Source organism: Crotalus tigris, unplaced genomic scaffold (assembly GCF_016545835.1).
Source record: "Crotalus tigris isolate CLP2741 ecotype Arizona unplaced genomic scaffold, ASM1654583v1 scf7180000018304.516572, whole genome shotgun sequence".
Lineage (NCBI taxonomy): Eukaryota > Metazoa > Chordata > Lepidosauria > Squamata > Viperidae > Crotalus > Crotalus tigris.
The window spans coordinates 285,735-299,093 of record NW_024096932.1 but is presented as its reverse complement, the minus strand read 5'-3'; the positions used below and the strand labels follow the sequence as shown (position 1 = coordinate 299,093).

Genomic DNA, 13,359 nt, shown 5'->3' with positions numbered 1-13,359 from the left:
AGCAAGTTTTGATAGATGGCTAAATCTGGTAGCCTTAACAAGCCCTCTTCGAAGAATGACTGTAGGCGGTTTACCTGCTGGCTGGTAATGCTTGGTGGGAGATAAGGGAAAGCCTTGATGGAACACCTTTTCCCATTGAGTATGGTACTTAATTTCCTGCATAGGATTCTAAGACTTGGATTAGCAATCCCATCAACAAAATATGTTTAGGCAGGACCTTGGAGTGCCCCATCATCAGTGTTTTTTCCTGCTTCCTTTCTTTGCTTTTACTGGTTCTTGAGGAATAGGGAATTACTGAGTTCACTCTTCAGTACTGAACTAAGCAGTCCTACTCATCACTTACTCTCCCCTTTGCATTTGTAAATTCCCTAATTCAGATGTGATTGACACCCTTATAATAACGTAACTAACTGTAAATGAAAGATGCATCAGTTAAGGCTGCACAGACCAACACTCGGGGCTACATTCTGAAATATGAGAAACTACTGTAGAAAAATGTCTTCTAGAGATTAGTCACAATTAAATATCCTGCCAAAGTAATGACATTTGACATAAAGGTTGGCAGATAGTTGTAACACTTCCAATTCTTTCCAAGGGCAGCTTGTCTGAGCATAATGGAAAGTTCCAAATAAGTTCCAGCTATTTGGATGCCCACATATATTTCCGGGGAATAAATATGGTTGTCCAGCCAGCCTGAGGGTGTTTTTTTTTTGTTTTTTTTGTAAATCATAATTTAAGGAGGGGGAAGACAGGCCCAGAGGGAGACATCTAGGAATGCTTTTATGCTTGTCGGCCAAAGTTTTGAGACAACATTGGTACTTCGGAAAAAAGAAGAATGAGCCTTAATTTCCAACTTTTAGGACATGAAACCGAATGTGTATCTGCCTCATGTTATCTCCACAACAACAACCCTGTGAGGTGCGTTGTGCTGAGACTGGCTGGCCCAAAGTCACCCAGACAACTTTCATGCCCAAAAGGGCTAGAACTTACAGTCTCCCAGTTTCTGGTCCAGCACCTTAACCACAACAGAAACTGGTTTTGTTTTTCAGTAGTGGAATCAGTACTTTGTTTCCAAATTGTTTGAAATCTGTTCTCTTATTTAAATAAACCTGCTGGTCTTGAGAAGGAAGAAACCAACAGCTATGGTCCACCATAATTCCTCAAAAGAATGGCATTAAGATTATAACTAATACAAATACAAAGGCTGCTTTCTATTCAGATGATTCCTGGGTCTGTCTCACATGATGCATGGCTATCCATGATAATCTCCCATTATCAAGCTTCCTACAAAGAAATCAGTGATTTTGAAGAAACTAGTGGAGCAGTTATACTACTGAGCTGGCAATTGCCTTTGCTAATCTGGTCACACAGACTTCTGTAGCTGTTTTTAAATAAAGAATAAAGTGAATACATTTTCATCTGTTACTTAAACATGAATTCATCTAATAAGAAACATTTGAGTTTTCTGCCAGTCTTGCTTCCTACTCTTTCATACAGCTTTGTTACTCTTTTTCCTCCCACATACTAAAAACAGAAATGGCATTATAAAATAAAAGAGAGAGAAAAATGGCAGCAACTACTGATAATTCTTGGCAGGATTTTTAATATATTTATTTTCAACATTCTTAGTGTTAGGTCAGTTTATACAATAGTGTGAACAGGTGTAATGATTATGTGCCATCAATGGTGTTGATTCTTAGCAATCATGCAGATTTCTTCCATATTTTTTCCCTAATCTAATTGATCAGGTCTGAAGGTATCCAATTCTAATCCATGTCAGTTCATTGATGCCTAAGTGACTGAGGGACCCATTGCAGTTCCAAAGGCAATTGGAAATTGTTCCTGAAGTTTTGCTATATAGCCCTACTCAGACCTTGGCAACTGCTTAGAATAAGGATATTGTGCCTCTGCAAACTATCTTGCCTTATCTCCAGTGGTTTACAGAGGAGTTGAGGGAGCTGAAAAGGATCAAGAGACATCTAGAGCAGGGGTGTCAAAACTGCCGGCCCTTGGGCTGGATCCGTCATGCCGAAACTGTGCCCACCCCATTGCCGGCAATGGAGAAAAAGTTGTGATACGTCGCAACACGTCATGTGATGTTGCACGTTTGACACCCCTGATCTAGACTAGAGCATCACTGGAGGAGGACAAGGGGCTAACCTGATCAATTACCAGTTACAGCTGCTATTAAGTCTACCTCATAGCAATAAGTGACAAAATATCAAACAGCCCTGTTTAGGGTTACCCAATCCTTTCTGAATAAAGGGACTTTGAGGTTCATCTTCAGGATCATGCTGAGAAATTTTCAGTACACCTGGTGAATAAAATTACTTGGATCTGTACTCAGTTGGAAGCCCAAGTATGCATGTCCTTTAGAGATTCCTGGGGAAGTGATAACTGGGAACAGTTTGATCTGGTTGGACCAAAGAAAGTGGACAGGATCCTCAGGACTATAAGCATATTCAACTATGATTTGGATCCATGCCTCTCCTGTTTGGTCAAGACCACCTGGGAGTGATGTGTAGGTCCTAAGTGATGGTTAATTCATCCTTCAGATGAGGTATTACCAGCACCATTTAGAGTGCACCCTCTTCTCAAACCATTGCTAGACCTTTCCCTCCAGTCTCCCACCTTCTCATTTTAGAGAAGGTGATTGAAAAGGTGGTTGCACTGCAGCTTCAGAGGATCCTTGGTAAGGAGGTTTATCTGGATCCTTTCCAGTCATGTTTAAGGCCCAGATAAGGGACAGAAACAGCATCAGTCATGCTTTTGGATATTACTTCTGGTGGCCTCTGCCAACTGGGAAACACAACACAGAACAAATATAAATATCTCAGCACATTTTATTGTCGGGAAGGAGATTCCAACCATGTTGCTTCCTCATTTTGTAGCCATGCTCGGCCACAAAGCAAATTACACTAGAAGTGTGATTTTACAACTATTTCTCTGTGATATAGAAATGGTTGCTCACAAGAGCTGTACTTAACCACAAATTGTTTTTGTCTGTCCAGACTGAAACAGGTATTACTAATATTTTGTTAGTCACTTATCTGTCAGATTTAGTTAATCACTCTCCAAACCCAGGCAGGATGACAAGCATTAATTTACACAAAAGCAAAGGATAAGAAGTAAATTGTTACCCTGTTTGTCTAGACAGGAGTGTGCAGTTTCCCTCAGTTGGAGGGGCCACACCAGGCTTTGCATGGCATGGAGGGGCTATATTTTAAAAGTGATTCTCTAGTGCAGTGGTTCTCAACCTGTGGGTCGGGACCCCATTTGGGGTCGAACGACCATTTCACGGGGGTCGCCAAACAAGGCTGTCCGCCATTTTTCCCCCCTTTTCTTTGGCCATGCCCCTGGCACCTGGTGATGTATAAGTGGTTGGGGGTCACCACAACATGGGGAACTGTATTATGGGGTCGCGGCATTAGAAAGGTTGAGAACCACTGCTCTAGTGGGAATGGAAGGGAAAAAACTGGTGCCTTACATACACGTTTCTAAGGCTGAAGGCAACCTGTTTGCTTCTTCACCACCATCACCCAAACTCACAAAATGCAGTAATATAGCCAAAAATCTCTGGATTCCCACAATGTGAAGTTTTTTTAGGAATAGCAAGGGATGTTGGTGAGCTGCATAAACCCTGACCAATCCCGAATTTTTCCACTCCAGGCTTGGGATCATTCTTTGTTAGACACAGATTCTCAGCAATGTGTATAGTAGCAAAAATAAAAGGATCCCTGGCCCCCAATGGGGGGTAGTTTAGGTAATTCCTTTGCCAAAAGCCAATTCAGCATTTACTTTTTTAGAAATACAACCTCTTTAGTTAGGTTATACCCCATTAGGATATACTGGCAGTGTTTGCCATACTTAAACATGGTAGCTTTTAAGACCTGATTCATACAATTCACTAAGCTACAATGAAAGATTTGGGGCTTACGGTTAGAGGTCATTTTTGGTAGTTTCAAATGCAGAAAAAAAACACTTGATATAATATTAGTCAAAAAATAAACTGTTATGAGATTTTCATCAGATTTCTTATTAGTGTGATTGTTTTCACACATTATGTTAAGTCAGAATGTCTTTACCTGGTTTTTAATTTAATTTTTATTTTATTTTATTTAACATATGAACCCAACCAAATGGGTAATTTGGTCAATAAAAACATGACTTAAGCAAGACATTGCATAAAAACATGATTTAAGCAAGTCATTGCTTAGCATGATTAGGGATTATAGATAAAGAGTTTTGAAATATTAGGTTGGGCAGACATAACCACACAGGACTGGTTGGCTCAAAGCCAAACAGACGGCTACAATATTTTTACAAGAAGTGTAAGAAGTCCATACAGTAACAGTTCTATAATTTCTTTTCCAGAGTAATAGTGACTAAATCGGGTGGGAGATGAGTGGGAAGTGGTTTTATTGACTCAGCAAACAACTGCTTTAATGAAATCAGCTGTTTGTGACAAGTATCAAAAGATAAGTAAGTAGGGAAAATAATGTTTGCAAAGAAAACCCAGAAAGGAAAAACAATAGTAAACCTCTCTAATCTTCAGTGCTTAAAATCTTTTCAAATCTAGTATGCTTTGTTTATTTCAAGAAACATGTCTCTGAACAAATTGCACAAATAAGCAGCTGCTTGACAAAGCACTACAGTAGTTCAAACTGAAAGTAAATTCCTCAAAACTCAAGCCTTCTCACTAAGTTTGATGCAGATTTAAACAGATATATATATATAAGATCATTCAATAACATATGGTCCAGAGACTTTTGGGCTTAATGGACAAACAAATCTTATCGAACCTTGCTTTTATGTATGATAACAGAAGTGAGACTTTTATATCCACAAAGGTGGAAGGATCTACTAATATCTAAAATGGAAAAATGGATGGTGAAGCCGATGGAATAGGCAGAGATGGCAAAACTGACAGCTTTGATTAAGGAAAAGATCTGGAATAATTTTGTTTCTACTGGGAAATCGCTTTTGGATTTTTAACAAGAAACTTTAAAAAATGAAGTGTTAATTTTAGGATTTGATGAGACATATATGGGACTATAGAAATAATATAGATAAATGTTAACCTTAGAGTAAGAGTTCGGTGTACTTTTTTTTAATTCATATCTGTTCCAAAGAAAGTCAAGAGTCATTTTTTTTTTAATTCATATCTGTTCCAAAGAAAGTCAAGAGTCATTTTTTCTTGTCTTTTTGCACCTCTTTTTTCTTTCTTTATCTTTTTTTTTTTCATTCATAAAATTTTTCTTTCTTGTCAGTTTATCTTTTAAATTTGTTTTTGGAGATCAATAAAGTTTAAAAGAAGATCACTGTGGCATAGTTCTCAACTCAAGGATTCAAGTTTATAAACATTTTATTTTTCATTCTGTTGCAAGCAGTGTAATTCCTCCTTTTAGATTTACTGTTATCTGGGTCTCCTTTTCCTGAAGCCATTGAACATGCTCCTGTGTGCATCCATATAACCTGATTTCCTTAAATAAAAGGACTCCTAGTATTCAATGTTTCATCGATTGCCTAGCATTGAATCTACTGAGAGGATGACTGCATTTGCTTTTTACTCAAATTCCTAATTTACCACAAGAGTTGGAAAACTTCTTTCAACTGCCATTTCTTTGCACAGGAAAACCCTCTCTTAATTTTAGGATTTTCTAAGTACATAACATTTTCTTATACACATTTACACAAGCAATGTACATTTCACTTAGTAGTCTAGTGATTTAGTCCCCTTCTTCCTCCTATATTCTCCACAACAGCAATCCTGTGAGGTGAATTGGACTGAGAGAGATTGACTGGCCCAAGGTCACTCAGCTGGATTTCATGATGCCAGGCATAGGGCTATCTAGCCAATGTTAGTACACATCTAGCAAATGAAGCCTACCACTTCTGTCAATAATTGGGTTTCAACAATAAATTGCACTGATTATTAGGGCTATTTCTTCTAGAATTCAGTATCTGCTTTCCTGTAGTTCCATTCTATTATTCCTTGTTCTGAACTCTGGAATAAGAGACAATAAAATTTGATCTTTTTTTTCTGTGGCAGACAAGTAATTTTAAGAATGCTATCATATGTCCCCTAAGTCATATTTTTCCAGGCTAAACATGCTCATCTCCTGTCTTTCTTCACATGACTTAGTATCTAGTTTTCTAGTCTAATCACCCTTGTTGCCCTTCTTTGAATCTTTCCAATTTCTCTGAATCTTCTTAAAGTGTAGTGTACAATACTTCAGATGGAGTGTAACCGAAGAAGAATGAAGTGATTTGGAAAACATACTTTTGTTGATACAGCCTAAAATTTCATCTTCCTTTTGTTTTTTGCAACCCTATCACACAGCTGATTTATATTCAGTTTGAACTCACTTGAGTGCCCATCACTCAAAGGCAGAAAAGCACCAATAATATCATGTTTTATATGCTATTCTCTTGTTCCTCTAAGGGAGCTCAGAGCTCTTTCCCTCACTTTTATCTTTACCATTGTTCTATGAGACATTGATAGTTGTCATGGTGCTAAAGCTGTTTGTTTAATTATAATTAATCCAATCAAACCACATTATAATTAGCATGATGTGTGAACTAGCCAATGACTAGCTGAAGGTAAGGTTTACAAGGCTATATAATAATCTGCAATCAGATCTTCATACTCCAAACTAGTATTGGTTCATGTGATTGGATGATGTCAGTATGTGATGACCTACACATAGGAAATATTCAACAACAACAAAAAACCCACCCCAGACCATTTCACTACATACCCTATTTCCACACACTGCTATTCCATACACTTTATCTCCAACATTACTTCACTGGATATTATTGGAATTACAATCCAAAACATATAGAGGATACCAAGTTGGATAAGTGTGTTTATTTAAATTTAAATGGTCCTCATTCAAATGAAACTTAGACCCAGTACTAAATAAGTTAATTAGGAGGTGATAGACTAGAGATCAGGTAAAGCACATTCTCAGCAAGTAGAAAATCCCTGGCATTTCCACTTAAAAGAATTTTATGTAATTGATAGAAAAAAAAGACGTTTGCCTGTTTTGCCCAAAGTTGCAGGGTGTCAAAATAGGCAACACTGAAAGGAATGACTGGCCTGTGCTATAGCAGTTTCCTATGCTGAGTGAGAAGTAAATTCCACTGAACTCCATTGGATTTATTTAGGCTAGGTCTCAGGAAAGTATGATTAAGAGAATTCCTATGTTCTCACTTATCCCAAAGATAGGAAGTGCATGAGGGGTAGTTGCATGGCCTTGGATTGGAGATAGTAGGATGGCTTTTGACCCTTGGTACATATTATCACATTTCCTAGCAAACAATGTGTGAAAAGGCATTTTGGTAATAAGTGTATTTTCAGTTTCAACTTATAAAAAGAACCTCACCAATATGCAGGAATAATTCACTATGGAGAATTATGCATAACAGGTAGCTCATCAGAACAAAACTATAGATAGTTCTCGATTTATGACGCTACTGAGCCCAAAATTTTTGTTGCTAAGTGAAACATTTGTTAAGTGGATTTTGCCCCATTTTAGGACCTTTCTTGCCACAGTTGTTAAGTGAATCTGGCTTCCTCGTCTTTGCTTGTCAGAAGGTCTCAAAAGGTAATCACATGAACCTGGGATACTGCAACTGTCATAAATATGTGTCCGTTGCCAAGCATCCATATTTTGTTCACGTGACCCTGGGGATGCTGCAATGGTTGTAAATGTGGAAAAAACTGTCATAAGTCACTTTTTTCAGTGCTGTTGTAATTTTGAACAGTCGTTAAATGAACTGTGGTCATTTAGGACTAGCTGTAATTGCAAAAAAGTCTAAGCAGCTTTCTTCATAAAAAATGATACCATTTTTGGCCACACTTTAAATATTTAAGCTACTGATGAAAAGTTACTACTCTTACGAGTCACCATTTCATGTAGACGTTTGGGGGGGGGGGGAATCACCTGAATAATTTACCAAAGACCCCGATTTAAACCCTGCTTGTTGGGTAACGAAAAGGAACTCACCCCGGCGAACGGTAGGAAGGCACAAGTGACCACTATATTTCCTTGCGAATTGTCAATTTTGCCTTCCCCGCGTACGGCCTTTGCGCACATAGAGGTCGTGTGAAAGGTTCAGGATTAACGAAAGAAGCAATCCAGGAGACTCATCGTCCCCAACGCACTTCGAAGGGCGATGGGACGTCCAGGAACTATCCCCGTCTGTGGGGTGGCTGAGGATCGAGGGCACAGCGTTTCTTCCTCCCCTCCTCCTCCATGTAGACCACCCTGGGACTCTACAGCCGATCCAATTCGGTATGCTCATTTTCCCGATGGACAGCCGTGGGTTGCCCTGCGCATGCCCAGATCGTGCGCATAATCTTACTCTTCCCAGTTGCAACTCTCGAATTATTATTACGAATCCTATTAATAGCATTGTTTAAAAGCGTGCAGCTCTCGGCCCAGCCATCCTGGAGACTTCCTCGAGCTACCTAAGGTCAAACCCTAGTCAAACGACCGCCTATTCCCGGAGTTTAAAAAAAAAAAAAAAGGACCTCAGGATAACCCCAGCCAGTTCTCCCCACCCCCACCCCCTGCTCCGGCACCAGCGCGCGCCCGTCCCCGTTCAGCGCCCGCAGAGCCCGCGACGCGACGCTTTTCGTTCCTTCGCTTTCTTTTCCTCTCCCCCTCTTCCTCCTCCTCCTCTCTTTGGAAACGAAAGGGGCGGATCGACCTCGCTTAGGCTGGCGACGGAGGTTACTGATTTCTCCGCCCACGTCCTCGTACCCGTCCTGGGGAAATAGGGAACAAAACAAAAAGGAAGTGCTGAGCTCCCCGCCGGCTAGGAGTCTTTTGCAGTCCATCGGAGGACACGTCGGGTGATTGTGGGTTTTTTTTTTTTTAATTTTATTTTTCTTTCCCTCCGCCGCCACTGCTCGGCGTTGCCGCGGCGCTTTGCTGCTGGGCATCGGATAGGAGGAGGGGGAACGGCGGCGGCAATCAGAAATCCGGGAAGATCCGCCTCCTCCTCTCTCTCTTTTTTTTTCTCTCCCTCTCTCCCTCCACGGTTCCCTGGGGCATCCGCTGGGCATTCCTGGGCTAACTATGGTCGCGCTCTGTCTGTTACTCTTCGCCGGTCTCCTGCTAGCGCCGGGGTACGCCTTCAACCTGGACGCGGAGAGCCCGACTGTATACTCGGGTTCCGACGGCAGCTACTTCGGCTTCGCGGTGGATTTCTTCGCCCCCGACCAGTCTTCGTAAGTCCCTTGTCAGGCGCCGCTTTTGCAAGACGTTGAAAATCTCCGCCGCTTCCCAGAGCTCCTTCTTAGTAGTAGGCGGTGGACGCTAGAAACTCCTTTGGCGAAATCCCAGGAAAGTTCTTCAAACAGAACCGAACCTGGGTCCGCTTCGGTCCCTATTTGGAGCGCAGCTACGCTTGGGAAGGATCCCACTTTTGAAAGGAATTGCCGGGGGAACTTCGGAGCAAGTGTCTATCCGGCTAGTGGGACTTAAGATTCTCGATTTGCCATTCTTCCCTGCCCTCCTTGCCAAACCGGATTAACCTTTTGTTACGTTTCATTAAAATCCTCGCTTGCATTTTGAGCAGAACGTATTTCAGCCTTAAGGAGAAGTACTGCTCTGTTTGGGAGGGAAGATAATCCTGTCGATTTCAATGGAGTTTACTCCTAGGTAAATGGTATGGGGATGCAGGCTTCCCTTCCCTTTTTACCGGAGAAGCACAAATAAGAGGATTTGGTAAAATCCAAATACTCTCTTCTTTTTTTGTAGATTGAAGTCTTCTCATCCAATCTATAGATTTGTAGTAGGGAAAGATAGCTGTGCTTAGGTGAAGAGTTATTGGATGCTATATAAAACATGTAGAAGAAAAATAGAGGGCTAATGTTTTGCTTTACTGCCTTTAGGACTTACATTTAAAAGCACTTTTTCTTCCTAACAATGTGTATCTAATTTACTTACTCTGTGCTTTGAGATGTGGCAACAAATCCTATATACATGTAAACTGTATATGGATAGATAGATAGATAGATAGATAGATAGATAGATAGATAGATAGATAGATAGATAGACCCTTTCAGTTTATAAAGCCAGTACTTTCAGTTTATAAAACTGGTGTCTCACTGAGCATTGTTTTCACTCAAAGCACTCTCATCCAGTAAATTTAATTTATCTGACAGTGCTTCATTTTGATTATGGTGGCAAAAAGTTCAAAGTGCTGGGAAGTGGGGAAGAGGATGCCCCAGGAATAAATATAAATAGATATTTTCCTTAGGCTTCTGTTTCCATAATTACAGCTAACTTCTTAGAGTATTCTTTTGATTTGAATAGAACTTTCTTCCTAGTTCAGTGTTTGAGGTGGAGACTTTAACTCTGAGCAATATTTTGAATGTAATTATGTTTCTGTATGCAATGACTACATCTGCTGGTGAGATCATACAATATGATTTGCTGTTCTATATTCCCCCCCAAAAAATATCCTAAGAGTAACTTTTAGCCTAAAACTACATTTCTAAGAGTTTTTCCTGGTTGTTAAGTCCAAGTAGTCTTTAATCAGAAAAAAAAAAATGACAGCAGCCCAACAACTATTTTCTCCATTGCTGAGTCCTATCCTGTCTGTGTTTCAAAGTCATGCAGTCACCTGACTTCTCTCCAAGGCAATAGGTGACAAAGCCTATATCTTAAAGCTTCCCTAGGACCTTGACAGTATAACAAGAAGATACTGTTTATCCAGCTGAACATCTTATTCATGGGTTGGGAATGGAATGTAGACATTCCTCAGAGATATGGCAGAAAAAAGATGTTGCCAGTCATGTTTGTGCCATTATTAAATGAAAGTGAGGGAAAGTCATAAATACAATATTAGATTTAAATCCTACTGATCCTAGGGGATTTACCTTTGTTTTATATATTTTCAGAAAATGAACATTAAAAATGAAAACAGTGAGATACATTAACTATAAATACAATCCTTGCCTATAGAGATTCTCAATCATCTAAGACATGGTTGGCCCAAAGTTGTTTTTTCCAAAAGGCAACCAGACTTTCTTGGTGTTTTCTTTGATAGATAAAATCAAAATGTTATTACCAATGGATAACTGGGCCTCTGGTTCAAACATGCATTGATAACAGAAATAAGTGCTAGGTTCACACACATATTAAAACAGAATTAAACACAATTAAGTCTGACTTATCAAGCACATTAAGCCATAAACCAAAATGACTGGGTTCAGACAACCCAGTGAACTATTATGTAGCTGTTGCTTTATTAAGTATTATTATACCTGTATTCAGGTAGCATACCAGAAGAAATAATAAATGTATTAGGACAGGGGTCCCCAATCCCTGGTCCGTGGACCGGTACCGGGCCACGTCATGCCAGCAACTGGGTTGCACAAACAAGCAAAGCCCCATCTGCAGGATGCAGGCAGCACACAAAACCACGCCCCTTCCTGTCCCCTCTCTCCACACAACCAGTCTGGTGTCCCAAAGTTTGGGAACCTCTGTATTAAGGGAACTAAGCTCACTCCACTAAAAAAAAACCTTTCCCAGATTACTTTAAGTTAGCCTGTCACCACCTTAGAATACTCTCATATTGCCTGTCTTTAAAGTTCAACTCCTAAAGGAGCTGAAATATTTTGCTCCCTAAGATGTAGGAAAGCATGGTCCCCGTATACATAGTCTAAAAGATCTGGGACATGACTCTTTGGTGCTGACCAAAATATACTCCCCTCCCTTTATAACTACTTCAGCGGCTCCCAACCTTTTCTATATCCCGCACCCCTAGAATGCTCCTGATATATTCTCATACCCTTACAAAAGTTTGTAATAACAGCAACAAATTATGCATAAGCACTATAATTTTGAAAAACTAAGTTTTCGCACCCCCTGGAATATCGTCTCGCGCCCCCAGGGGGTATGAGCACTCCTGGTTGGGAACCCCTGATCTATAGATAAATAGTGAAGGCCCTGAGAAGAGAAAAGCTAGCTGGCTACCATTTCTGTGGTAGTCTTACTAAGCCTAATAATGAAATGACTCTATCACAGATCCAATTGGCTTACTTATGCCAAGTGTGGTCCCAGGAAGGGATCAGCTTTTTCCTTCAGAAGCAGAAAATGTCTGGCCCTGCTCTTGTTCCTGGTGATAGAAATATAATAATAAATGAAGTAATTAACCAGTGCCTTCACTGGTAGTTCAGAGGTGCTGAGATATGAACTATCCAACCATTTTCAGTGGTCATATTGGAGTGTCTTTGCTTCTTTCCCAATCCCAGTGGGCTCAAAAGCTTGCATGCTGTTTTGTGACCTTATGGCTTGTTCTAACAAAGGCATGGCTCATTAAAAAAAAAAAATCTCTGAAGGTTTTGCTGTTTCGTCGCAGGGTAACATTTTTTGCTTTTTATGGTTTAATTCTGGCAGCCAGATTCACTGAGATAGTCTAGTCAATATTTTCTCCTTAACTTTTGACATAATACCTCTAAACATAGGGATTCTGTGCATGGTAATTATTGTAGAAACACTGTATTGTGAAAGGATTTAACACAAAGCAAAAAGTATGAGCCAATCCTTCAGTAAAAGCTGTAAAGACCAACATCCCCATTATGTGGATATGGGCCCATATCTACCATATCTATATACTTATAACATCCAGATGCACCTTTCTGTGTGATGGGCAGCATATAAACAAACAAACAAACAAACAAAATATCTAGCCCTTGAATGCCCTTTGTTTGGCCTCAGAAATTATGTCTCCAAAAGAGTAGAATTCCTTATTATCTGCAGCAGGAAATGGAAAAAGAGAAGTGTGGTAAATGACCACATAAGTTATCCAAACCTTTAAAGACATTTTAAAAATCATTGAAAAATCCATAAAACTATAGAAAATGCTAGCTGTAAATTTCTGCCCCATCCAGTAGTGAAGTAACATCATGTTGGTTGTTATGGCGTTTGTCCTCCGAAACACTGAGTGGTTTGTCCCCTAACTATTTAATAGCTAATTGTTTCTGTTCTCTTCTGATTATTTCTTATTTTATTTATCAAACTAGTTTTACGGCTAACTATCCAACAACTCCAGGCAGCATAACTACAATATATGTAAAATATTCAGAAATACGAGTATCCGATGATCTGGAATGTTATATAATTAAATAAGTATTTATTTATAGTTATATGAAAATCCTTGTTTCATTTTTATGAACACATTTATTTGAAATGGCTTACAAAGCACTACAGTGCATCATTAAGTTGTTTAAAATACAACTGCAATTGTGTAATAAACCTAGTGAGAGCGTTATTATTATATATCTCATTAAAGTCAATTAAGGCTATATTCCTCTTTGAAGTGAATCTCAATTAT

General features: G+C 39.6%; 1 protein-coding gene across 2 annotated transcripts in view; it reads left to right on the top strand.

Annotated features, from left to right (window-relative positions):
• The first annotated feature begins 8,747 nt into the window (after positions 1 to 8,747).
• Positions 8,748 to 13,359, top strand: part of ITGAV (integrin subunit alpha V) — a 78,031-nt gene continuing 73,419 nt past the window's right edge. The window contains exon 1 of one of the 2 annotated variants that reach the window (XM_039349969.1): positions 8,748 to 8,872. Coding sequence is in view for 1 of the 2 variants with exons in the window: in XM_039349968.1 (XP_039205902.1) it covers positions 9,093 to 9,244 (152 nt within the window). In the remaining variant the exon portion in view is untranslated. Of the gene's footprint in view, positions 9,245 to 13,359 lie in introns of both variants that reach the window. The other variant, XM_039349968.1, reaches the window with a different exon arrangement.